General features: G+C 42.0%; 4 protein-coding genes across 4 annotated transcripts in view; 3 read left to right on the forward strand and 1 right to left on the reverse strand.

Moving 5' to 3' along the window:
• slc45a2 (solute carrier family 45 member 2) overlaps positions 1-4077 on the forward strand; it is a gene marked incomplete at both ends in the record, with an annotated part of 24725 nt that extends 20648 nt beyond the window's left edge. Inside the window, 2 exons of the mRNA XM_080842440.1 lie at positions 777-982; positions 3850-4077. Of these exons, the coding sequence (XP_080698566.1) occupies positions 777-982; positions 3850-4077 (434 nt within the window). The remainder of the gene's footprint in view (positions 1-776; positions 983-3849) is intronic.
• Positions 4078-4677: 600 nt separating this feature from the next.
• On the reverse strand, positions 4678-5946 carry rxfp3 (relaxin family peptide receptor 3; the record flags this gene model as incomplete). The annotated part of the gene is made up of 1 exon (XM_080841983.1): positions 4678-5946. One exon carries the CDS (start codon positions 5944-5946, stop codon positions 4678-4680), a length of 1269 nt encoding a protein of 422 aa, XP_080698109.1.
• A 14060-nt stretch (positions 5947-20006) lies between these two features.
• Positions 20007-21474, forward strand: gzmk (granzyme K; the record flags this gene model as incomplete). Its single annotated transcript, XM_080841632.1, has 5 exons — positions 20007-20085; positions 20185-20333; positions 20604-20753; positions 20898-21161; positions 21295-21474. The coding sequence occupies 5 exons, from the start codon at positions 20007-20009 to the stop codon at positions 21472-21474; spliced, it is 822 nt and encodes a 273-aa protein (XP_080697758.1).
• Positions 21475-23480: 2006 nt separating this feature from the next.
• On the forward strand, positions 23481-25081 carry LOC308368729 (granzyme K-like; the record flags this gene model as incomplete). Its single annotated transcript, XM_080842983.1, has 5 exons — positions 23481-23559; positions 23660-23808; positions 24193-24342; positions 24487-24756; positions 24902-25081. The coding sequence occupies 5 exons, from the start codon at positions 23481-23483 to the stop codon at positions 25079-25081; spliced, it is 828 nt and encodes a 275-aa protein (XP_080699109.1).
• Positions 25082-25392: the final 311 nt, after the last annotated feature.

Raw genomic sequence — 25392 nt, forward strand, 5'->3', positions numbered from 1 at the left:
TTACCAATTCTTATTTTTACTATTGTTATTATTATATTGTTATTATTATTAGTGCTTTGGCAACAGTGTATTGTACATTCATGCCAATAAAGCCATTTGAATTGAAAAATTGAATTGAGAGAGAGAGAGAGAGAGAGAGAGAGAGAGAGAGAGAGAGAGAGAGAGAGAGAGAGAGAGAGAGAGAGAGACACAGAGAGAGACACAGAGAGAGAGAGAGAGAGAGAGAGAGACACAGAGAGAGAGACACAGAGAGAGAGAGAGAGACAGAGAGAGAGACAGAGGGAGACAGAGGGAGACAGAGGGAGACAGAGGGAGACAGAGGGAGACAGAGAGAGACAAAGAGAGACAGAAAGAGAGAGACAGCGAGTCTGGATGTAATTCAGCTGCCGATTGAAGCCTGCAGCTACTCTCATGGCAAACAGAGGCTCACTGCTCTATCACACACACACACACACACACACACACACACCCCTGCAGCTCCTCTCATGGCAAACAGAGGCTCTCTGCTTTATCCTAGGCAAACACAGACCATAATTAATTCACGTGCCGGAATGGTTGAAGGGATAATTAAGGGATCCCCCCCCACATAAAACCATTTTGATTAGGCTGCACATGTTAGAATGATGATGCATGAGCTCCCAGCCAAAGTCACCTTGCGGAGAATATATTTAATAGTTATTGTCAAATGTGCAATGACTGTGGCACGCTGTGCGTTAAAATATAAAATTACTGAAGGTGCCATCTGTACATTTCAATCTTTTTTTGTCTCTCGGTAGATGCACAGAGGCTGCTGCTGCCCTACATCGGCCTGAAGGGACTCTACTTCTTGGGCTACTTTATGTTCGGCCTGGGCACCAGTCTCATCGGCCTGTTCCCAAACGTCATCGCTACCCTGACTCTCTGCAGTGTGTTTGGAGTGATGTCCAGCACCCTGTACACCATACCCTTCAACCTCATCTCGGAATACCAAAGGGAGGAAGAGGTGAGAGTGCCTATTTACTTCATCTGGTCCCTCAACAAAAAACATCTCTAAATCTGGGCCTAGTTTCCCGAACGCTAAAAAGGACTTGAAATCGGTCGTAAGAGGGATATTGCAGAGCGGTTTCCCGACGCCGCACTTACGGCAATGATGAGTCTATGATGTCGCCAAAATCCACGTAGGCCGTTAAGATACGTCGTTATCGGGAAACGAGGCCCTGTTCGATATGATTTTTTATTTATTTATTTATTTTTTTTATGTTGAAAGACCCGAAACGTCCAATGATCCCAGGAACATCACTGAAGATGTGTCCAGATTAGGCATCAGTAGATGTATGTACACACTGAGAGGTCGACTGCTGAACTTCAACAAATTACAGAGACATCCGGTGTTGTATATATATTTTAAAGGCAAGATGTGATAAGTATGAATTCCCGGGTGCTTTTATTTGGATGAGATGACACTGAAATGAGGAGAGAGATTGAATTAAGTTGATGGAAGTGTCTATCAGGTAGGGCACATATCAATTAACACGTTGAAACCAAGGCAGCATCAGGCAAACAGATCAGTGCCTTGAAACATGTGTTTTCATGCGACTGAGCAACTCATGAATTAAATCACACAGAATGACCATGGCTATTATTACCTGACTGTAATTCTAGGCACAGACAGTTAAGGTCAACGTGTGACGGGTGTTTTCATGGGGAGTCCTGTATCCTGTGAAAGTAACTTGTGTGTTTGCGTGCATGTGTGTGTGTGTGTGTGTGTGTGCGTGCGTGGGTGTGTGTGTGTGTCTGTGTGCATGCATGTGTTCTCATAATTAGTGAATCATAGTCACTGAATCCAAAGACACCACGCTACAGTTGTCTTTAATAAAGAAAACAGAGAGGCCATTTGGACACCCCTCTGTTATAGATACCCCTCTGTTATAGATACCCCTCTGTCTTCAGATAGATGCAGATGTGAAAAGATCAGTAACTGACAAAAATTGCAAATATAGATATAGTAATTGGTCAGGAAATAAATGGCTGATTTATACGCCATTCATATTCTGGAGCGGCATGACTGCGACAAGAACAGGAAATGAGAGACACATGGTAATGGCCCTTGGCTGCCTTGGCAGATCTATAAAGAACCATGACCGCAGTAGGAACCTGCAGAGAGGAGAGGAGGAGAGAGGAGGAGAGGAGAGGAGGAGAGAGGAGAGGAGAGGAGAGGAGGAGAGAATGAGAGGAGAGGAGAGGAGGAGAGACACGAGATAATGGCCCTTGGCTGCCTTTGCAGATCTATAAAGAATTGGGCAGGTCTGTGTGTGTGTGTGTGTGTGTGTGTGTGTGTGTGTGTGTGTGTGTGTGTGTGTGTGTGTGTGTGTGTGTGTGTGTGTGTGTGTGTGTCTGTGTGATGGAACAGGAGGGGCTTACCAAACAAGCCAAATTTACAAATTGGTCTTTTACAAATTACAACTAATATTTATGTGTATCCCGTATCTTAACGGCAATGACATCTTTACGATGAATCATAAAATGCTATTACTTGATGTGGTTGCCAAAATTATGTCATTATATACTTATTTACTTGATGTGGTTGCCAAAACTGACATTATATTATCCCCACGTCACTATGATGAAAACTAGATGCCAAAATAAATATGTAGCCTATGCCAGACCATTATATCAAAATATTGAATTTCCCATCCATTCCTTCCCATGGATGACACATTGCCGTAACATACTGGAGTAGTCAGCATGACATTGAATCTGACAGGCTGGCACCTCGCATGTGTGCCGAGCCTGACTGGATTAGCCAGTTTAAGCTGCAGATGAATATATGTGTATAGCTGCCACAGCTAGAATACGTCATGATCAATGGTGTAGTCCAGGGTATACGCAGGTATACGGAGTATACCCATTTATTTTTCAGTCAGCATTGCGTATACCCACTTCTCAAAACAGGGCGTTTATCCTGGGCTGTATGGGCTGCTTAAAAACATTAAGAGTATATACCCGCTTCTCCAAAGACCACTACACCACTGGTGATGATCAAAGACCTGACTGAGAACTGTTGAGTATAGAGACTCATTTAGGGCTAGCTGGTCATTTCCACTTGGGAACCCCTTTAATATCTTTGAGGGGGGAAATTGTGGGTGTGTAGAGCGGATTTCTGTGTGGTGATTAGTATTGATCAGACTCTTAATCTGTTCAGGGAGTGGAGGTTCCCTCTCTGATTTAAATCAGTACCCATCATAACTCGAGTGTGAGTGTCCGGGGTAGTTTGCCGAAGCCAAGAACCACCAATGAATCTATATAAACTTAGTGAATTAATAACTGATTGTATGAACTGAATGAATGCTGTATGAATGTCACCGGTTACGCTACTGAATGCAATATAAATCATTCATGAGAAAAAGAATGCCAAATGATTAAGGATTCAGTGTGTGTGTGAGCTGTTTAAAAAGGGGGAAAAGCCTAACTCTGACAGATATAAATATTTATATTGTGATGCCGCTTCTAAGTCTTGCCAGGGACAAAACTTAGTGCTGGAGCTCAGGCAAGACTTGAATTTAAATATTATAATTAATAAGTATGTGTTTACATTGAAATGTATTTGTGCTGAATGCATTTCTTATACATAGTTTGAATCTCTCTCTCACACACATCTGCCTCCTCTCTCTTTCTCTCTCTCTCTCTCACACACACACACACACACACACACACACACACACACACACACACACACACACACACACACACACACACAAACACACACAAACACAAACACACACACACACAAACACAAACACACACATCCATACCCTCTCTCTCACTCTCATTCTATCACTCTCCAACCTACCCCTTTTACACTCCCAACAGCAACAGAGGAAATTGGGCGATGTGGACCCCTCTCAGCCCAGGCGCGGCACAGGTGTGGACTGCGCTGCTCTCACGTGTATGGTGCAGCTTGCTCAGATCATCGTCGGGGCTGGACTCGGCGCTCTGGTCAACCTGGCTGGCAGCGTCATTGTGGTGGTCCTCTCGGCATCAACAGTGTCACTAATAGGCTGTATTTTCATCGCAGTCTTCATCAGAAATGTGGATTAAACTTTGTTAAAGTCATTTTATATGTATAAAATTATGTAATAAAAGTACTAACTACCTTTCCTTAGTTTGTTGTAATAGTGACTATGTGCTTTCATAGGTCGGTCAGTGTAAAGGATAGTGCAGATTTTAAAGAACATATTATATAATGCCGTGCACCTTAATGTCTGTCTGACTGGAAATGCATGCGTTAACCACTTATAGCCTACTAGAATGGTAGTATATCAGCGAATACTGATGACAGCTGTTTAAACAATTGTACAACAATGTGGTGTTTGAAATTATGCTATATGTACATAATCCCCTCAATAATATGGGGAAGGAATTAGCGTTTAGTTTACACAATTTAACAAATCTCAGCGCAGTCTTTAATACAATTTCTACTTGCGTCACTACTATGGGGATCGAAATGATTGTGATGCATTACAAGTAAAAATACAGGTTTCAAAACTTTATTTTTTTTATCACAATTGAACACAAGTGGTAGAGCATTCTGCTCTCCACACATAAATGATCAATGCAAAGTCAGATGGACATTCGGAACTCCGGTCAGTGAACCAACAAATTGATACATACATTTCTCGGAGTATGACTTGTCAGCAGTTAGGTGCTGCTAGGCAGAAGGTCGTTCTTGCCGTGGTACATGACAACACCTGGCGGGTAAAAAATGAGCGCGGGCGCCTGTGGACTCAGCGGAACCACAGCGTTGGCTTGTCCGTCTTGCTCAGGCTTAGACGACGCAGTGAAGGGTCTCATGTTAACGACAGAAGGAGAGGTAATTTGCCAAAACAGTTTTTTCAGAGCTTTTCTGAATTCCCTCCTCATTAAACAATATAAGATTGGGTTTAGGCAGCTGTTCGAGTGTGCCAGACACACAGACACAGGGAATATATAAGCCTGAGTCGTGTAATATTCGTCACTGAAGTGAACAACGTTGAGTTTTATAAGAATGCCCCAAGCTGTCAGGGCTTGATTTGGCAACCAACAGAGGAAGAAAGAGAGAACAACAATAGTCACAGATCTCGTTACTTTAGAACGTCTCTTTGCGCTAGAAGTGTTCACGTTTTTGTTCGTAATGAAGCGCAAAAGCAGGAGATAACAAACCGAAATGATTCCTAACGGAATGAGAAATCCCACCAGTACTTTCTGCGCGTGGTAAAGCCCCAGCCAAAACGGCGCGTCTCCTTTTCTGACCGGGAATTTCACCAAGCATAGTTCCACGTTTGACACCGTGGCTGTTGTGGAGAACACCGCGTTTGGTAGCGCAGCCACTATCGCTGAGACCCACACAGCGACACTCATCCACTTTGCAGAAAACCGCAGACGGCGTCGATTATGCTTGAGCGCAGAGGCTACTGAGTAATATCGGGCAACACTCATTGCGGTGAGGAAAAACACACTTGCATACATATTCATTGCAGTCACGTAGGAAATGATCTTACACATTGCTTTCCCGAAAAGCCACGTGAAATCCATTGCGTTCTCCACAGCCCAAAAAGGCAGTGTTAAAACAAACTGAAAGTCTGTAACAGCCAAACTGGTTACAAAAAGGTTGATAGACGATTTCTTCCATGCTTGCTTGGATTTCATTAAGTATAAAACAAGAATATTTCCAATTAACCCAAGTGCGCAGACCACGGAATAAATAACTGAAATAGTTATTCTCAGAATGCCCCATCCATCGCCAATAAGGTCGGATTTACCAAACCCGTCTGTGAGGTTATAGAAGTCCTCCCAGGAACGATTTGTTTTGTTTAACAAGACATTGGAATTATTTAAAACACCAAAGAAAGAACCGAAGACATCATCCTCTTGGAATTCCTCTTGCCCCCCCCAGCTATGCGAAGTATTCCTTCCGTTCATGACATCCATTCCATACCCAGTCTCCTTTGGAGGATACGACAAAGATTTCCGTTGCAAGACTTAAGTCTTAAGTTTTGACGTTATAATCCTTTCTGTTTTCTTTGCTGTTTTATGGCTATCCTCATCCATTTATCTCCAGAACTTTACATTTAGTGAAGAATGAAAATTACAAGCAAAAAAAAAAAGCCTAACTGTCTTTTTATGAGCCGAAAACGGACTTAGAATAAAGGCATGCAGCACATCAATCTTTTGATTCGACAAGATAACGACATTGTAAGTGTGTATCCTTATGTTGGGAGAGTGGCTGTAACACGTTATGGGAACAACAACAGGCAGGTTGGGGTTTTTATAGAGCTCAATTATCGGGGATTGGACAGCATAGCTTTGCGCATCACCAGGATCACACTACCCTATGACTCCGCTGGATAGCCAGAGCTGGTGGTAACAGCTACGAGTCAAGTGAACATGTCTTTCCATCACGGATTGATATAATCAATCATCTTTGTTTTGAAGATTAAAAAAAACATCGTCATAAAATACATTTGAAATCCAATTAGAAATGGGTTGTTTCATGTAGAATCAACTGACTTTTTGACTATTTACATAGCGAATAATTCATAGAATCCAGCTCGTACCAGTTCCCAGTAGTCTTTACGTATAATTTTCTTATCATGTGTACCCCTGTGTCTTTTCCTCTTAACATATTTTCACAGAGCATCATCTCTGCAATGCTTGTCTCTAAAATATTTGAGATGTAGAGATACAGATGTTTCCACAACTTTATCCACATTTTCTTTTTCATTTTCATTTTTTTTTTTTTTTTTTCAACCAGTGTAGTTACCAGAAGCCTTATAGTCTTGAACACATTTCAAATGAAAATGTGTTTCACCTAAACCAACTGCACACTGTCACGACCCAGCCTGGTGTGCTCCCCCCCCCCCCCCCCCCCCCCCCCCCTGCTATCAGTGCTCTCTGTTTCCACAGCTGGGTAGCAGAGTCTGCGCAGGTGCCCGCAGGTGTGCGAAATGAGGGCTTGATGAGCTCCACCATATGAGGGCCTTGGCGCAGTGTGCAGGAGGCTCCCTCTCCTTGGTGCGTCGTTTATGTTTGTTTGTTTGTTTGTTTGTACATATGTACACCCATTAGACACCCGCTTGCACTACACTTTTATTTCTGACAATAATACCGACTTTTCTATTATACTTTAATAAATGTCCTTTGGTTACTATAACCTTGCGTGCGGGACTCCTGTTCATGTTCATGCATAGAGTCGCGCATGTAACAACACTCTATGCTGATTGGTTGTCTAAAAATCTGATCTAAAAATGATCTACTGAACACGTCCACAGACCTGAACACGTCCACAGAACTGAACACGTCCACAGTCCTGCAGAAAGTCCTTCAGCCCGTCTGAAATAGCATCTTTGTAAATCTTTGTATATTATGACAGATAGTGGTGGAAAACAGCAGAGAGAGAGGAAGGTTCCTGTTCCACCCCCCCCCCCTCTCTTCGTCTGTCTCTCTCTCTCTCTCTCTTTCTTTCTCTCTCATCTAATGATGTCTTGTACATGAAGTCTGCCATTTTCTGAGATCTTTTGATCAACCCGCTCGCGTTTCATTCTGTCTCAAAAATCCCAGAGCTGCACAAGTAAACTAAGGTTACCTGACAATGGCAGGGCTCCCAGACATGTATTAGCTGTACTTACAGCGAGAGGGCACAAAGAGACAGACGACTACACCGAAGAAAGAAGAGGATTTTATTAGTAACATTAGGTGAAGGTCTTATCTTCTATGTTACGTAAGAATCACAGACAATCGGTGTACGAGATTACAGTGCTTCTTAAGGGTGGGGACTATAATTGAAACCGTCTACGTATATTCATACTTTTGATATTGGAGTCTCAAAAGAGAAACCCATACTGAGATATTGTATGAGTTGTTTGAATGGTAGCCTTGGTCAATGAAAGCCTGTAGGTTTTTCCCGTCCCCCTGGTTATGACTGCACAGCTTATCAGACACGTAAGTAGACAGAGAGACAGAGGGTGACAAAGAAACAGACATACACACGCAGCTAATTGCCAGAACTGGCAGAATCTCATGGCGTCTCTGTCACACTTTTTAAATCTATGACGTTATAAATAATTGTCACATATACTGTTTGTTTGTCCATGCATACATTCAGTGAAAACTCTGGCTGCATGATGGGTTCAATGAATGGATACATGAATAAATAAGGATATAAACGTGATGAATGAAGAGGCAATTAAGAGACTGAGAGACTGACATATACAATATATATGTAGATACTGTGTATATATATATATATATATATATATATATATATATATATATATATATATATATATATATATATATATATATACATACAGTATATATACACACACACACATAAACGATAGCTTACATGGCCCCCTCTCTGCTGTTGGGAAGGATGCAGTATATCCTTAGATAAGATGAGACAAACTGCCTCACTGATAAAGCTCTACCAAATCTCTATAACAGAATCTTCAATTATATTGATTGTTGTCTGGTAACCTTTTCAGGAGGAGATGCCTTTCACATTCACTCTGTGCATACATGCCAATTTCAGCAGACTCTGAGGCTGTACTATATTTAACGGCAGACATCATCCTCTGTTTAAGCCAAACCTTAAAGGTACAATATGCAACAATTATGCTTCAGGATTAGGGTTAGGATAAGCAGTTTAACCTTAAAATAACAGCTTAAAAAAAATTGGGGCGCTACAATGACATTTGAATCACGTCGGTGCCATTGGCATAGCAGGGTCGATAGGCATATTACTGCGTTATGTAGTTTTGCCTGCCGCAGCCCGCCATCCTGACTTGCTTACCTTCTGCCGATCTAGTAAGTAGCTTATTTGCCGTCTTGCTTAGTCTTGTGTTGCACTTGCTTGATGTTGTTGACTGTGTAAGGACAGTCGTTGAGTAACTAGTTTGTCATAATGTCAAAGTCAGCACATTAAGAGATTTCGTTAGTTTTAGCTTCTAGCATACCTTTAGCAAATAGCTATTGATCCATACTGCACCTTTAAATGACTCAGCCATCGTGGTGGAAACTGTATACATGGATTCAGTGGTTACTAGTTGTTCACAGCTTGACAATAGAGAAATGTCTCACACCTGTTGAAAATGGACAAGAAACAAAAAGAGCTTGAATGCATTTTCAAGGTACAAGGGGCTGGAATGGGATGGGCTAGGCAGGTGAGGCATGGGATTAAGGAGACATTAAACTGACAGAATTATGACTGAGGCTAAACTTTGCAGATAAAATAAAGGTACCACGAGATGAATCAACAGGTTTCGAAGGTTTATTCCACGTACAACCTATAGGGAATCAGTTCCTTATCAAATGAGACAGGGTAACGGATTGGCTTTCAATGTACAGTATTACTTTTTATAAGGTCAGCTATGGGAGGTCACAGGTCAATGGGGGTGTGTTACGGTTTAGATACTGGTCAATCATGGGATACCTTGGGGTGATAGGTCAAGGTTGGCAAATGGGGATGTAAGTGGGAGGGGAGGTGAGGTGACCACCACCCCCCCCCCACGGAATGTTCCGGAACATGCTTACACAAAGGCCTGGTATGTGTATTACCTAGGCCATGAGTAGAAAGGGGATGTCTAGGGAGGTTCCGTTTAGCATAGGCAATGGGTGAGGGTGAGGGACAGACTGTGAATACACATGGCACGCACACACACAAGAGCATACATATATGCAATGGTAATTATATGACTATATCAATTTCCATCAAAACTATCATCAGACTTTCCACGAACGAGTGGTGACAGGAGATTTTGACGACATCTCGAGCGAATCCTGCCTCGGATTCCTGCCTGACCAATGGCCTCTAGTCACGGGTGGGCGGGGTCATCCTTCTCTCTGCTGCGGAGAACATCTCAGGGGAGAAAATGATTTGCTTTCCGCTCTTTTTTTCCGCAAACCAACTGCTGTAATTGACTGGTCTGGAGCCTCCAGGTTGCAAATACGCAAGCAGCAAATGTCACAGGTAGAGGCAAAGCAGATAGAGGGGCAAAAAAAAAAAATGTGCAAGGAAGCTACTAACTCAGTCTGTGGGTATCCTCGATCCCCAAGGTGTTTCCGTCCTGGTGGCCGATAGAAGTGGTCTCAGCTTGGACTTTACAGGGTGCGGACGGATTTATTTCAGGCCTTATCTGGCCATAAACACACATCCCCCATGCTTCGATGTACACAGAATTAAGATGAGCAGGCACTCAAATAAATTGTGCCATGTTATCAATCTGTTAGAGGTGTAACACCTTTCCTCTTAATCCATTTATGTTTAAGGGTACTCTGGTTATTAGGCACATTTCCACTATCAGGCTGGTAAGAGCCACGTGTCAGTCGGCGATAGAAGCGGCAGGAACAAAATTAATTTGCGTTTCCACCACAGGGTCGATGGGCCAGCGAAAAAATACGCTGTCTTGGTAAAAGCAGATCCCTGGCTACCTCTGAACAGAATTTTGGTCTCTTTCAATAAAGTGACTAAGAAGTGACTCATGGACACTCTTCTGTGCGCTTGTATGACGTGGTTGTTGTTGCACAGGTTTTAAAACTAATTAAATACCATATTTATCATTTTAACTGACAACTTAATTATCATGAAAGGAGACAGGAATAGCTAAACATAAGACAAACCAAGCAACAGAGAGCTGGAGAGTCAGGAGAGAGAAGCCATCACGGTTAAGCTTAAGTAATTAGCAGATCTGAATAGCGTGTTAACAACTCACCCTCTGTCTCTCTGTCTACCTACGTGTAAAAAAGACTAGAAATTGAATGTTTATTTTTCGAGGCTCAAGCCTATAAAGTTGCACTGGGTGCCTTTAAGTAATTAGTAGATCTGAAGAGCGTGTTAACAACTGTGTAATTAGCGAGAAAGTTGCTAAAAGAAGGAGAGAGCTATGAGTGCTCGAGCAAGACCAGTGTTAGTTTGTTCACAAAACTGACTTTTTTGTCTTGATGAATGAGATAAGTCGTCTTCATAGCTCCAAAGCAAACTGCAGAGCAAGCGTAAGTAAGATCAAAAATAGGCTACATGCATTCTTCTGTGTGAAAGTAAATAAATATGTAAATGTCAATAATATTTACTAAATATGTAAATAAATACATTTTCACAGACTGACCTCTCCTCACAATGAGGCAGTCACTTCTTTTTTGGTCCGACAGAGTTGAATATGGGGTCTTTCAAGCAGTTATTTATCTACCACGTGCGTTGTTTTGTCAATTTCCTAAAACCCCATTTATTTTCTTATAGCGATTTAGGGACACTCTGTTAGCGCCTGGCTAATTCTTGAACACTCTGTTAGCGCCTGGCTAATGCTTGAACACTCTATTACCGCCTGGCTAATGCTTGCTCACTCTATTACCGCCTGGCTAAGGCTTGCTCACTCTATTACTGCCTGGCTAATGCTTGCTCACTCTGTTAGCGCCTGGCTAATGCTTGAACACTCTATTAGCGCCTGGCTAATGCTTGAACACTCTATTACCGCCTGGCTAATGCTTGAACACTCTGTTACCGCCTGGCTAATGCTTGAACACTCCGTTAGCGCCTGGCTAATGCTTGAACACTCTATTAGCGCCTGGCTAATGCTTGAACACTCTATTACCGCCTGGCTAATGCTTGAACACTCTGTTACCGCCTGGCTAATGCTTGAACACTCCGTTAGCGCCTGGCTAATGCTTGAACACTCTATTAGCGCCTGGCTAATGCTTTCTCACTCTATTGGCCGCCAGCCCCCGAGAAAGCCCTGGGGAGGCGAGATGAAGCACCAGAAGTGACAGTGGAAACACAACCAGCCTTGGCGCGCACTAGCTCACTCGCATGTGGCCCGACAGTGGAAACCCGGCTAATGATATACCAATTTGATATGGGCAATCATTTTGGGGAAGAATATACCAAGTTGAATATACCATTGGATTTGTTTATATAGTTTCCACCACAATGGTCATTTTTGGGTTTGGCTTAAACGGAGGATGATGTTCACTGTTAAATAAAGTCCCCTGAAATTGACATGTACGCACAGGGTGAATGAAGCCAAATCCACTTAACAGCGGATATAACAATGTTTCCAACATCGGCTGACAAAATCTTTTCACAGATATGAGGAAGAGTTCCATGTGCAAATGTTTCTGATCAGCTCCATCTTCAGTGTCATATCACCAAGTAAAGGAAAACCAGCACAGCTTTGTCCACCATATTATGAGTCCATACTATTTCAGAGCAGTCATGTCTTGCTTGCGTGTCTTTACAATCTAATCAACTTGTGTTCATTCACACATACATAATAAGATAAGATACTTCATAAGATAAGAATAAGATACTTCAGTATGGTTTGAGACCGAGCCACGTGTGCCAATGGCCTTTTATTGTCATGATTTCCAGGCCCACCATGATGCCACACCATGGCCACACCATGACATTAAAGTGATGTGAATAAGGGCTTCCTAGACTGTTCTTCCACACAGCTCCCCCTGAAGCAGATCAGAAGCAAGCAAGCATGCAATCAATATTATTCTCAACGGCGAACAATTACATTTAATTAAATTCAGATTATTTGTCATACACACACACAAACAAAACAAAAACAATGCACGGCCAATTACGTAAACATCAATTTCATTATATCACACTGTGCCCCGGGGGGGGGGGGGGGCGGGGGTTAGGGTAGTAATTGGACGTGAACCCAGGTTAGGGGAAGGGAAGAGAACAGCCCAGGAAAAGGGCTTATGAAGCTGGAAACCGAGGCGTGCATCCCAAGGATGTGTGGGAGACCACCTTATGATTTCATTAGGGATGTATTGGTCTATATTTTAAGACTGGCCTAAAAACCTTTTTATTCAGAAAGGCGTTTCCTACTTTTTAAAAACGTATATTTTTTTAAACTATGCTTTTGTTATGAGGTGTTTTTAACTAGGTAGCACTCTGAGATTCTGCTTGAATGTAGAGTTCACTACAAATTAAATGAATTATTATCATTATTGCCATCCAAGGACACACAGCCTCTAGGACACTCCACAAAGAATAAACCATGGACACAGAGACATTCCGATACCTATCACACCACACACTAATGAGGCCCATGTGTTACCTTATGTTTTCATGTGTGTGTGTGTGTGTGTGTGTGTGTGTGTGTGTGTGTGTGTGTGTGTGTGTGTGTGTGTGTGTGTGTGTGTGTGTGTTTGTGTGTGCGAGTATGAATGTCTGTGCAGATGAATAAAACTGCAGATGCCTAATAAATAGGGATGTATAGGCTCATTAGGCTGGCTTTATCTGGTAACAGCCTGTCTATGTGTCTGCAGCACAGTGTTTGCTGGGAATTGTTGTTCGGAAATGCACAACAATGACCACCATATTTGGTCAGACCTTTTTATAGCACTAATTGGTGAGCTATTGGGAGAATATGATGACTCAAGTGCAAGAGACTCGTTTGAGAGGTAGCTATAAATGCATGGCTGCTGTTTAAAAAGGTTATAGAAAAGACACATGAATCCAGAAAAGAAAGTGATGGCTCATCTCTACTGTGTTACTGTGTAATAACATTTGCCAGGGCTGCAGCAAGTCCATTATGCTAAGCAATGACCCAGTCACCTTCACAGAGTTGCCAACGCCCACGCTCTTCACGCGAGACACATGCTTTAATATCCTGTCTTATGCTAGCATTAAAAAAATTCCATTGACTTCAATGCATCTCATGCCAAAAGTATACACCTGTTTTGGTCAATCTTTGTCAATCTCACCGATTCTGCGCCTTAAAAAATAGGCAACGTATTGCCAACTCTACCTGCAGTATTGTTTTGATTGATTTGTTTACATGCATCCCAATCCCAAGTGGGTCCAGTGTTACGAATTGAGGTTGGGGTGTGTGAACTCAATAGCAACGAGGGCACATGGCAAACACAAACAAACACAGGGAAGCACATGGTGAAAAGCACATGGTGGGAACAAGGAAGCACAAAGACTAGACAACAAAGATCACATGACACACAAGGGAGACAAACTAATAACCAGCACAAGCACAATAACAAGGGAAGGGCGTGAGGAGACAGACACGAGGAGACAAGGGTAAACAAACACAAAAGAAGGAACACGGGAGAACACAAGGGATACACAATGAAACAAGACAGGGACAGAGCACAGACCTCACATCCAGTGTATGGGCTGGGTTTGGCGGTACCACCTGTGGATTACACAGTAGCCTCCTCACAGTAGCCTCCTTAATTCCAACCTTTCTGCCAAGTTTAGTTCAGCATCCCTGAATACAATACCTCCAATTCAGGTCAAAAGCGGAAAAAAGGCCAAACAAATAATATTTCTATAAGGTTAACCTTTGTTTATTTTGAACCAACTGGCGTTGCAGAGCAGCACAGACACACCAGCACAATTAGTGTAAGTGCTTGCGACGGCGTGGGCCCTGGCACGGGCCTCATGGCTCGGTGTAGAGCCCAGGAACAACTATAAATCAGCTGTTACAGTCCAGACTAGACGAGACTAGAATTAAAGACCATGGGAGATTTTTTGGGGTAGAATGAGCACACTTGGCTATAAGGTGCGGTCGGTGAGTCTGAGGAAAGGTTGTTGAAATTTGAGCTAGACAATCAATCAAATGATGCCCTTTACAGTGTACAAGTTTTGTATCTTTTATCTCACACAGCTAAACGACCATGGGAAGCAATTTGTTGATCTGCACCAAAAGCTACTCAGCTAGAGTTACCCAGCAATTGACCTTCTTGGGAAATGTAAAATCAAAACAAAGTAATAGTCAAAATAGTTTCATAAAATTGTTGGCCCTTTATTATCTATTCCCTGCACTATATCTTTCTCTTCAAATGTGTGCTTATCTGCCATACATTTAAATAAATCTTTCAAAGTACAGGTCATTGAAAATACCCCCCAAAAAATTCTACAATGCGCAAAGTAGAAAGAAAGAAGAAAAAAGGCAATGTATGGTAGGTATAGTATGTGAAACATTGCATGTCCACTATGAGTATCCCTTAGAATTCCTGTAGAAACTGGAAAGGGAAAGTTACATCAGTGTTCAACAACACAAGTTATTTTAGGTAGATGGGAGACGTGAGACATTTTTTTTAAATATCAGAAAGGGTGATATGCTTTTGGCAATCACCAAGCATCAAAGCTCACTATTTCCATCTCTGCCAGGCATACAGGTCCTGTCTACTGCTATTTAAAAGAGTTTTTCCATTTTCTTGGCTGCCAGAGCCATTCGATTCCACTTTGGAATCTACTTTAGAGTGGCCAACACTTAAAGTCTGACACAATCATGAATGATGAAAGAACTTGTCACTATGAGGGGAAACTTGACAAAAGTTGAAGGACAAATATTACATTATTTTCGCTGTACATTTCACACTTTCACATGTTTCCCAACTGTGAGGTTTCTACCGTACATGAGCTAGTGCCCACATGTGTGTTCCCGTTTGTTCAATTGTAATGAGCAGACATGTCCTGGTGGATTTGCGACTGCAACACAAGCTAAGGAACTCATCCGGGAAATGCTTGGTGACATCTGAGTGTCAAAGGACTCCTACGTGTGTCTCCACGGATGGTCCCAGTGGGTAATTGGGTTTTGATCCTTCTCAAAAGAGGAGAGAAGGGAGACAAAATCTGATTTGTTCTCTGCCTGATTTATTCTCCCCCCCCCCCCCCCCCCCCCGTCTGTTTACTCTCTGACAAAAGCAGCCTAGATGGCTAAAGGTGTGTGTGTGTTTGTGTGCGTGTGTGCGTGTGTGCACGTGTGTGTGTGTGTGTGTTTGTGTGCGTGCGCGTGCGCGTGCGTGTGCGTGTGTGTTGTGTGTATGTGTGTGTGTGTGTGTGTGACTACAGCAGGTCCGTGTCTTTATATGCAGGGGGAGAAATAGGAGAAAGCGGTAGAGTGTGTAAGTGCAGCACTCTTGATATACTGTGCTCACAGGGATTGGCCCCTTTAAAGCCTTAACCTGGTGTATTGATGATGGGCGCCCTTTTCATGTCAACTCGATTTTTTTCTTTAAATGGTCCCTCAAAAGGTTCCGTTCTGCTAAGTGAATATAGAGAGCCTATAGAGAGCCTATAGAGAGCCTTGAAGGAAGGTACAAGTGGCTAAAGGATAGTGGACATAAAATCTGATAATGGGCATAGGAAGAATACAGACCTCAGCTTTTAAAAGGAAATTCTACATCAATGCTTTTCTTCATGTGAAAGGATTCTGGAGCAAAAGGTCACACTGGAGAATAAGCACATCACTTCGAGTAGTCAAGTCATTGTTCCTGACATGAAGCAGAAAGTTACATACAGTGTTAAAAGAAAATGTGTTGTACTTCTTGTTGTATTTTAGTGCTATCAATGGGTTTTTAACAATTTACTGTGGAATCGCGATGAATCATTTATTTTCTTCTTCAGACTGAAGCATGGAATAATGGATAGATAATTATAAAATCACAGAATAAATGCAGAATCAACACAAAGGGAGTATTATGGCGTGAAGTCAGAGCGATGTCTAGATGTGCCACTCCTTATTATGAGGTGACAGTGCCAGTGTTCCTTGCCCGAATGTTGATGTCTGCAGACCTTAGTTTGAATGATCTTAATTGGAATGATTCTGTATCGAAGTCTAAAGTTTAGACTCTAAACACTCATGCCTTTGTGCTCGTAAACGGCAAGAAGACAACGATACAAGATCCATACAATGCATTCAAACACATTTACTATTGTTTGATAGTATCTCTTAACCGTGAACACAGATTCTCTCTCTGTGAACAATAGATTTCCAATAAAGTTCCATCAAGGCCATCAAAATTGGCTGTCGGCTTGAATGGCATTCTTATACTTGTAGCACGTAAAGTGCGATGGGTCTATTATTTTGATGAAGACACAGAGAACTACAGAACTAGACTTCGGAGGGAGCTATCGGCTAGGTCAGCCAGTCGGATACATTTGCAAGCTTGTGGATTCAACTAAGCTCCGTGTAGCTCATGTGTAGGCCTACGTTGGATGCCCTCAGAAATGTGTATTACATATGCACTAACATGAACAAGAACAGAACACAGGCTGCGTTAGTTGCATGAATACAAATAAATGCATTAAATATTTCAAATTAATCGCAAGCATTACATTTTTACACCACTAATTGTACATTCAAATGGAGCATAGACGGCTTAGAAAAACGGAGTGGTGAATATAAAGATGTTATACAAGGATGCCATTTTCATGTCATTTGATAATTTTTTTTACGTCAGACATTTCATACAGAATCGCTTTACTCAATTTCCCTCACCTCCACCAAAGTCTTGATTCAATCCTTGAAACCCCACCTTAGGTGATGGGAACCGTATCAAGGCTGTGCACAATTAAATTTGAATGGGAAGGTTCCTCAATGTCAATAATACAAGAAAACTGGGAGAAGGATATGGATGCACATATAACTGAAGATCAATGGTCTAACATAGTTCAGAAAAATGCACTCCTCCTTTATTTGTGCAAGACACAGTATTATTCAGTTTAAGATCGTACATAGGCTTCATATGTCCAAGATTAAACTATCTAAAATCTTCCCAGGAGTTCACCCTATCTGTGACAGGTGTAAGCAAGCACCTACCACTCTTTATCACACATGTTGGTCTTGTTCTAGTTTAACAGCATTCTGGTTCTCAATATTTGAGGTATACTCAGCAATCTCAGGTTTAACTATTGACTATATTTAACTATGTCCTTTCATTGGACTTTTTGGTGTACGGATGATCTCCCTCTGCAAAAGCCACAATTAAACAGTATAGCCTATCCCTCCCTTTTATACCTGGCGACTCATTCTTTTAAATTGGAAGAGTGACCACCCCCCTTCCTGTGGCAGATGGATCTGTGATGTCATTGAACATCACAGATCCATCACAGATTGAAAAAATTAGATACACTATAAATGGATCAATGGGGAAGTTTGATGTGGCATGGCGTCCATGTAGAACAGATGACAATGCACCTTGGCTCTGAATCAGATGATATGTACTACATTTAATTTAATTTTGTGTTTGTTTGCTTGTATTTGTGTTTGGAAGCTCAATAAAGATTGACACTAGTCACTAAGAGAGCCAAGCACCACTACAAACAGGCCCAAATGTCAGCGCTTGATGTGTGAAAGAAAGCAATGTCGGATCACACCTTTTGCAAGAAAGCCTTGCAGAGCAACACACAGAGAGGAAACACCACCATCACTTATTTACTCTTTAGCATGCAACACAACCATGGCGTTTACCCACATGGCGCTAATGGGCGTTCTGTTCTTCTCTCTCATCTACCTCTAGCCTAATGTTATAAGCAGTGACGCTGAGCCTCTTGACCCTGGGCTGCATGAATTTCCAATAAAATTGGCTGTCGGCTTGAATGGCATTGTTAGACTTGTAGCACGTAAAGTGCGATGGGTCTATTATTTTGATGAAGACACAGAGAACTACAGAAGTGGCGAAGAGAAGAGACGGACTATTGGGGAGGGATAGACTTCGAGAGGAGCTAGCGGCTAGGTCAGCCAGTCGGATACATTTACAAGCTTGTGGATTCAACTAAGCTCTGTGTCAGGTGTAGGCCTACATTGGATGCCCTCAGGTATTTTAATTAGATATGGACTAACATGAATAAGAACAAAACCCAGGCGACTGCGTTAAATGCATTAATTTAAAAAAAGGCATTCAATATTTCAACTGAATCACAAAAATACAATTCTGATTCTGGCAACAAATGACTCTACAGTAGTCAGTAAGAGAGCATAGCACCACTACAAATAGGCCCACCCTTTCAAATGTCAGCGCTTGATGTGTGAAAAAAAGCAAATCCATATCACACCTTTTGCAAGAAAGCCTTGCAGAGCAACACACAGAGAGGAAACTAGCCCCGCCACAATCACTTATTAACTCTTTAGCATGCAACACAACCATGGCGCTGTCTGACTGGGAATGGCTATGTTTACCCACATGCTAATGGGCGTTCTGTTCTTCTCTCTCATCTACCTCTAGCCTAATGTTATAAGCAGTGAAGCTGAGCCTCTTGATCCTGCGCTACATGAATAATGTTGTTAATGCGCAGAATATTCTTTAAAGAGGCTGAATGCTTTCCAGCTTGGCCCCATCAAAGCCTGCACCCTGTACCTCTTGAACTCTCAGCCTTGAGTTGGGCTGAATGTGGGGTTGAATAGCAGAATGGCTATGTTTACCCACTTGCTAATGGCCGTTCTGTGCTTCTCTCTCATCTACCTCTAGCCTAATGTTATAAGCAGTGACGCTGAGCACCTCGGGCTGCATGAATAATGTTGTTAAGGGGTAGAATATGGGAAATGGGTCTTTAAAGAGGCTGAATGCTTTCCAGCTTGGCCCCAACAAAGCCTGCCTCCTGTACCTCTTGAACTCTCAGCCTTGAGTCGGGTTGAGAGTCGGGGGCAAACACAGTAAACCACTGGCGTAGCTATGTCAGTTATCGGACAGTTTGATAAAAATCAGCCATTCTCTTAAACAATCCATATGCAAAGTTTGATAAAAGATTAACCCTCTAATTCCATGACAACGCGAGCGTAGCCGATAACACACACAGGTCAGTATTTAACCCTGTTACGATATATTGTTTCTTTTTTTGTGTGTGGGTTTTTGCACTGTTTTTATGCAAATTATTTATTGGATTTGTGTTATCCATAGTTGGATAAGTGTGCAAAGTTGTGACATTTAAAATTGTAGCCAAACAGAAATAAAGTACCATTATTAAATAAAGCCACTTAAAACACACTTCACTGCAAGTATTTTCCATTTCAATGATTTGTTTGAGAATATTTTGCACTCTAGAACGTGCCAGAGTGAGAGCGCTCTATGAGGTGTGTGTGTGTGTGAGGGGCTTCCCAAACTGCACCCTGGTGAAACCACATCGAAGAGCCAGCAGTGTGAAGAGAGAGGAGGCCATTTCCTGTCCTATGACATGTACCTCCCCCATAACACTTCACACCTTTAGAGTCTGCATAAAGCAGCCCCCACATCTGATTTAGATGTTCTTCATTATGTGTGCTCAGGTGTCTGTGCTGCTCGCTGGCCTCTGGATCCTTTGCACTTGGGGTGCATTTGCAGGTAATTGCATGAACAGTTTTTTCTGGAAACTTCTTTCTTTCTGTATCTTCAGAGTTGTGTAAAAATGTAACTACAACGTTGGGTCATTTAATCGTTCAGATGGAGCTGGAGTCTCCATTGTTGGAGGGAAGGAGATTAAGGCTCACTCTAAACCGTGGATGGCATCTATCCAGGTCGACAGGAAACACATCTGTGGAGGATTCCTCATTCAGGACCAGTGGGTTCTTACTGCCGCCCACTGTGAAAAGGTATATTCATAGACTGTACATTACATTAATATTGTATGGAGGTTTCTGTGGTACAGGAACAAAAACTGTGTGTTTGTGTGTGTGTGTGTGTGTGTGTGTGTTTGTGTGTGTGTGTGTGTGTGTGTGTGTGTGTGTGTGTGCTTGTGTGTGTGTGCTTGTGTGTGTGTGTGTGTGTGTGCTTGTGTGTGTGTGTGTCAGCTTAGAATTTACAGTTCTATACCTCATGAAGATTTCATTCATGAATAACTAGTAAAATACATCCTTTTTCAGATCTGTAAACGGTTGGACCTTGCGTCTGTCCTCTTGGGCGCTCACTCTCTGAAGAATGCGAAAAAAACAAATTGGGTGGGAATCGAAAGATGTGAAAGACTCAGTACCTTCGATTTGAAAACAAATGTTGATGATATCATGTTAATGAAGGTATTCATTATTTACCAAGTGTCATCTTTTTCTAAGGAATCGTATTTGATACATGCAAACCATTATTTAGAAAATTGATTTCTTGAAAACAAAAAGCAACTCTATTTAGAATTCATCGAAAGGTTGTTGCTGATCTTCTCATAGCTCAAGGTCAAGGTCAAGAAGCAGAAAGTGAAACCAGTCAAACTACCTAAATCGCCCAAAGATGTTCCGCCTAAGACAAAGTGCCAGGTGATTGGCTGGGGATACACTGACCCAAACAGCAAAAAGCCCTCAGACGTCCTCCAAGGTGTGGAGGTGGCCATCATAGACCGTGATGACTGCACCAGCATCTACAATGGCTTCAAGGTCATCACAGCAGACATGCTCTGTGCAGGCAACAAAAAGCCACTACTTGACACCTGCATGGTATGTTTTAAGTCTTCACAAGAATCAACATTATCAGGTTATTGACAGGAGGTTATAAAAACCAACCTCAACCCCTCTAAAAGTCTGCTGGATGGATGCTTTGTTGATTTTGCTTGAATGTTCCTGATTCCAGGGAGACCAGGGTGGACCCCTAGAGTGTAAGAAGAATGTTGTAGGCCTTGTGTCTGGAGCAGAAGGCTGTGGAGACCCCAAGAAACCTGGGGTGTACACTTACCTCTCAAAGAGACACATGTCCTGGATCAATAAAATCCTCAAAGGGCAGTCCAACAACACCTTTGGGATCAATGATTGAATTCACATGAAATTCTGTAATGTGAACTATGTTCTCCAACGACATTATAGAGCTCTTTGTTAAAGTTTAGAAAACATAAATGTAATATTGACAGTTGGCAATTAAAACAATTCTGAGAGAAATATGCACGGCTTGTTTTCTTTATGAGCAAACGTACAATTATTGGAAATGTAAAGGGTGATTGTCATAACAAAATGGGCTTTTCTATTCAACAGATCATGTTTCTATCACTCTTAAAGGCATAGCCCTGGATTCCAATCAAAAGTTGTTGATATTTTAGTTCAAAAGGCAATCAAATCACACCCCTCCCCTCTGTTCTCCTGAATCAACATGTTGATTGGTGGGAATAGTGAATGGCTTGTTCAGATCTTGTGATTGGTTTCCTATTTAAAGGACTGTGTATAACTCACACACCAGTCAGGCAGCTAGAGGAATGTGATGTCAAATTTCAGTGAAGTTGACAAAAAAGAATAAGAAACTATAAATAAGTACCGTACCTTTGGTACTGGTTCCAAACACTTCCTGTCACTGAATGACTGAGTCATAAAAGGCAGATCCATCCTACTGAGAGCAGGCAACCTTACTTTAGGGAGACAAGGAGGCAAGGATAAATCTGCAAGCTTGTGAATTCAACTAAGCTCCGTCTCAGGTGTAGGCATACGCTGGACACCCTCAGATATTTAAATTAGATATGCACTTACAGGAATAAGAACAAAGCCCAGACGGCTGCGTTAGTTGCATTAATTAAAAGAAAAATGCATTAAATATTTAAAATTAATCGCAAACATTTTTATTTGGACACCACTAATTCTTCATTCAAATGTAGCATAGTAATTGGCAACAAATGACACTAGTCACGTAGAGAGCAGAGCACTGCTACAAACAGGACCACCCTTTCAAATGTCAGCGCTTGATGTGTGAAAGAAAACAATGTCGGATCACACCTTTTGCAAGAAAGCCTTGCAAAGCAACACACAGAGAGGAAACTAGCCCCTAACCCTACCCCTAGCCTCGCCATAATCACTTATTTACTCTTTGGCATGCAACACAACCATGGCACTGTCTGACTGGGAATGGCTATGTTTACCCACTTGCTAATGGGCGTTTTGTGCCTCTCTCTCATCTACCTCTAGCCTAATGTTATAAGCAGTGACGCTGAGCCTCTTGACCCTGGGCTGCATGAATAATGTTGTTAAGGGGCAGAATATGGGAAACGGGTCTTTAAAGAGGCTGAATGCTTTCCAGCTTGGCCCCAACAAAGCCTGCCTCCTGTACCTCTTGAACTCTCAGCCTTGAGTTGGGTTGAGTGTCGGGGGCAAACACAGTAAAGCACTATGTTGCTTCTTTTGTGTGTGTGTGTGTGTGTTTTTTGCACTGTTTTTTTTGTGTGAATTATTTATTAGATTTGTTTGTCCATTGTTGGATAAGTGTGCACAGTTGGATTTGTGCTGTCCATAGTTTGATAAGTGTGCACAGTTGGATTTGTGCTGTCCATATTTGGATAAGTGTGCACAGTTGGATTTGTGCTGTCCATATTTGGATAAGTGTGCACAGTTGGATTTGTGCTGTCCATATTTGGATAAGTGTGCACAGTTGGATTTGTGCTGTCCATAGTTGGATTTGTGCTGTCCATAGTTGGATAAGTGTGCACAGTTGTTGGCAAACTCAACTGAAGAAGAAAAGGTCAAAAGGTAGGGGGGAAATCTTTCTTTCGTGGTGAGGCATTTACAACTGTAGCCAAACAGAAATAAAGTCACTCAAATCACACTTCACTGCAAGTATTATCCATTTCACAGATTTGTTGTGCATTCTTAAACGTGCCAGAGTGAGTGCGCTCTATGAGGTGTGTGTGTGAGGGGCTTCCCAAACTGTACCCTGGTGAAACCACATCGAAGAGCCAGCAGTGTGAAGAGAGAGGAGGCCATTTCCTGTCCTATGACATGTACCTCCCCCATAACACTTCACACCTTTAGAGTCTGCATAAAGCAGCCCCCACATCTGTTCAGATGTTCTTCATCATGTGTGCTCAGGTGTCTGTGCTGCTCGCTGGCCTCTGGATCCTTTGCACTTGGGGTGAACTTGCAGGTAATTGCATGAACAGTTTTTTTCTGGAAACTTCTTTCTTTCTGTATCTTCAGAGTTGTGTAAAAATGTAACTACAACGTTGGGTCATTTAATCGTTCAGATGGGGCTGGAGTGTCCATTGTTGGAGGGAAGAAGATTAAGGCTCACTCCAAACCGTGGATGGCATCAATCCAGGTCAACAAGACGCACATCTGTGGAGGATTCCTCATTCAGGACCAGTGGGTTCTAACTGCTGCCTACTGTAAAGAGGTATGTTCATAGACTGCTGCCTACTGTAAAGGGCTATGTTCATAGACTGCTGCCCACTGTAAAGGGCTATGTTCATAGACTGTAAATTACATTAATATTGCATGAAGGTTTCTATGGTACATGAACAGAAACTGTGTGGTGTGTGTGTGTGCGTGTGCCTGTGTGTGTGCGTGCCCGTGTGTGTGTGTGTGCATGTGTGTGTGTGTGTGTGTTTGTGCTATTGGTCAAGTGTCCCATGTAGAACCACGTAGAAAAGTACAGTCAATATCTGCATACATACATACACGCAAACATACATACATTTTACATCAGCTTAGAATGTACAGTTCTATACCTCATGAAGATTTCATTCATAAATAACGAGTAAAATACATCCTTTTTCAGATCTGTAAAAGGTTGGACCTTGCATCTGTCCTTTTGGGCGGCCACTCTCTGAAGGATGAGAAAAACACAATTCGGTTGGAAATCAAGAGATGTGAAACCCCCCCTACGTTCAACGTGAAAACAAATGTTGATGATATCATGTTAGTAAAGGTATTCATTATTTACTGATTCTCATCTTTTTCTAAGGAATCTTATTTGATACATGCAATCCATTATTTATAAAAATTGATTTCTTGAAACCAAAAAGCAACTCTATGGGAATTCACCAAATGGTTATTGCTGATCTTGTCATAGCTCAAGGACAAAGTCAAGGTCAAGAAGGAGAAAGTGAAACCAGTCAAACTACCTACAAAGTACAAAGATGTTCCGCCTAAGACAAAGTGCCAGGTGATTGGCTGGGGATACACTGACCCAAAAGTCAAAATGCCCTCAGACGTCCTCCGAGGTGTGGACGTGGCCATCATAGGCCACGATGACTGCACCCGCCTCTACAATAACAAACGAGTCATCACAGAAGACATGCTCTGTGCAGGCAACAAAAAGCCACCGCATGACACCTGCACGGTATGTATTACGTCTTCAAAAGAATCAATAATATCAGGTTATTGACAGGAGGTTATACAAACATATAAACCTCTCTAAAACTCTTGCTTAAAAGTCTGCTGGATGGATGCTTTGTTGATTTTCCTTTTATTTTCCTTGTTTCCAGGGAGACCAGGGTGGACCCCTTGAGTGTAAGAAGAATGTTGTAGGCCTTGTGTCTGGAAGAACGGGATGCGGAGACCCCAAGAAACCTGGGGTGTACACTTACCTCTCAAAGAGACACATGTCCTGGATCGATGAAATCATCAAAGGGCAGTCCCACAACACCTTTGGGATAAATGATTGAATTCACATGAAATTGTCTAATGTTAGCTATATTCTCCAACGACATTATAGAGCTCTTTGTTAAAGTTTAGAAAACATAAATGTATTATTGACAGTTGGCAATTAAAACAATTCTGAGAAAATATGCACGGCTTGTTTTCTTTATGAGCAAACTTACAATTATGGGAAATGTTAAGGGTGATTGTCAGAACAAAATGGCCTTTTCTATACAGCTCATGTTTCTATCACTCTTAAAGGCATAGCCCTGGATTCCAATCAAAAGTTGTTGATATTTTAGTTCAAAAGCCAATCAAATCACACCCCACCCCTCTC

The sequence above is a fragment of the Sprattus sprattus genome (genome assembly GCF_963457725.1).
Source record: "Sprattus sprattus genome assembly, chromosome: 7".
NCBI classification, from domain to species: Eukaryota; Metazoa; Chordata; class Actinopteri; order Clupeiformes; family Clupeidae; genus Sprattus; species Sprattus sprattus.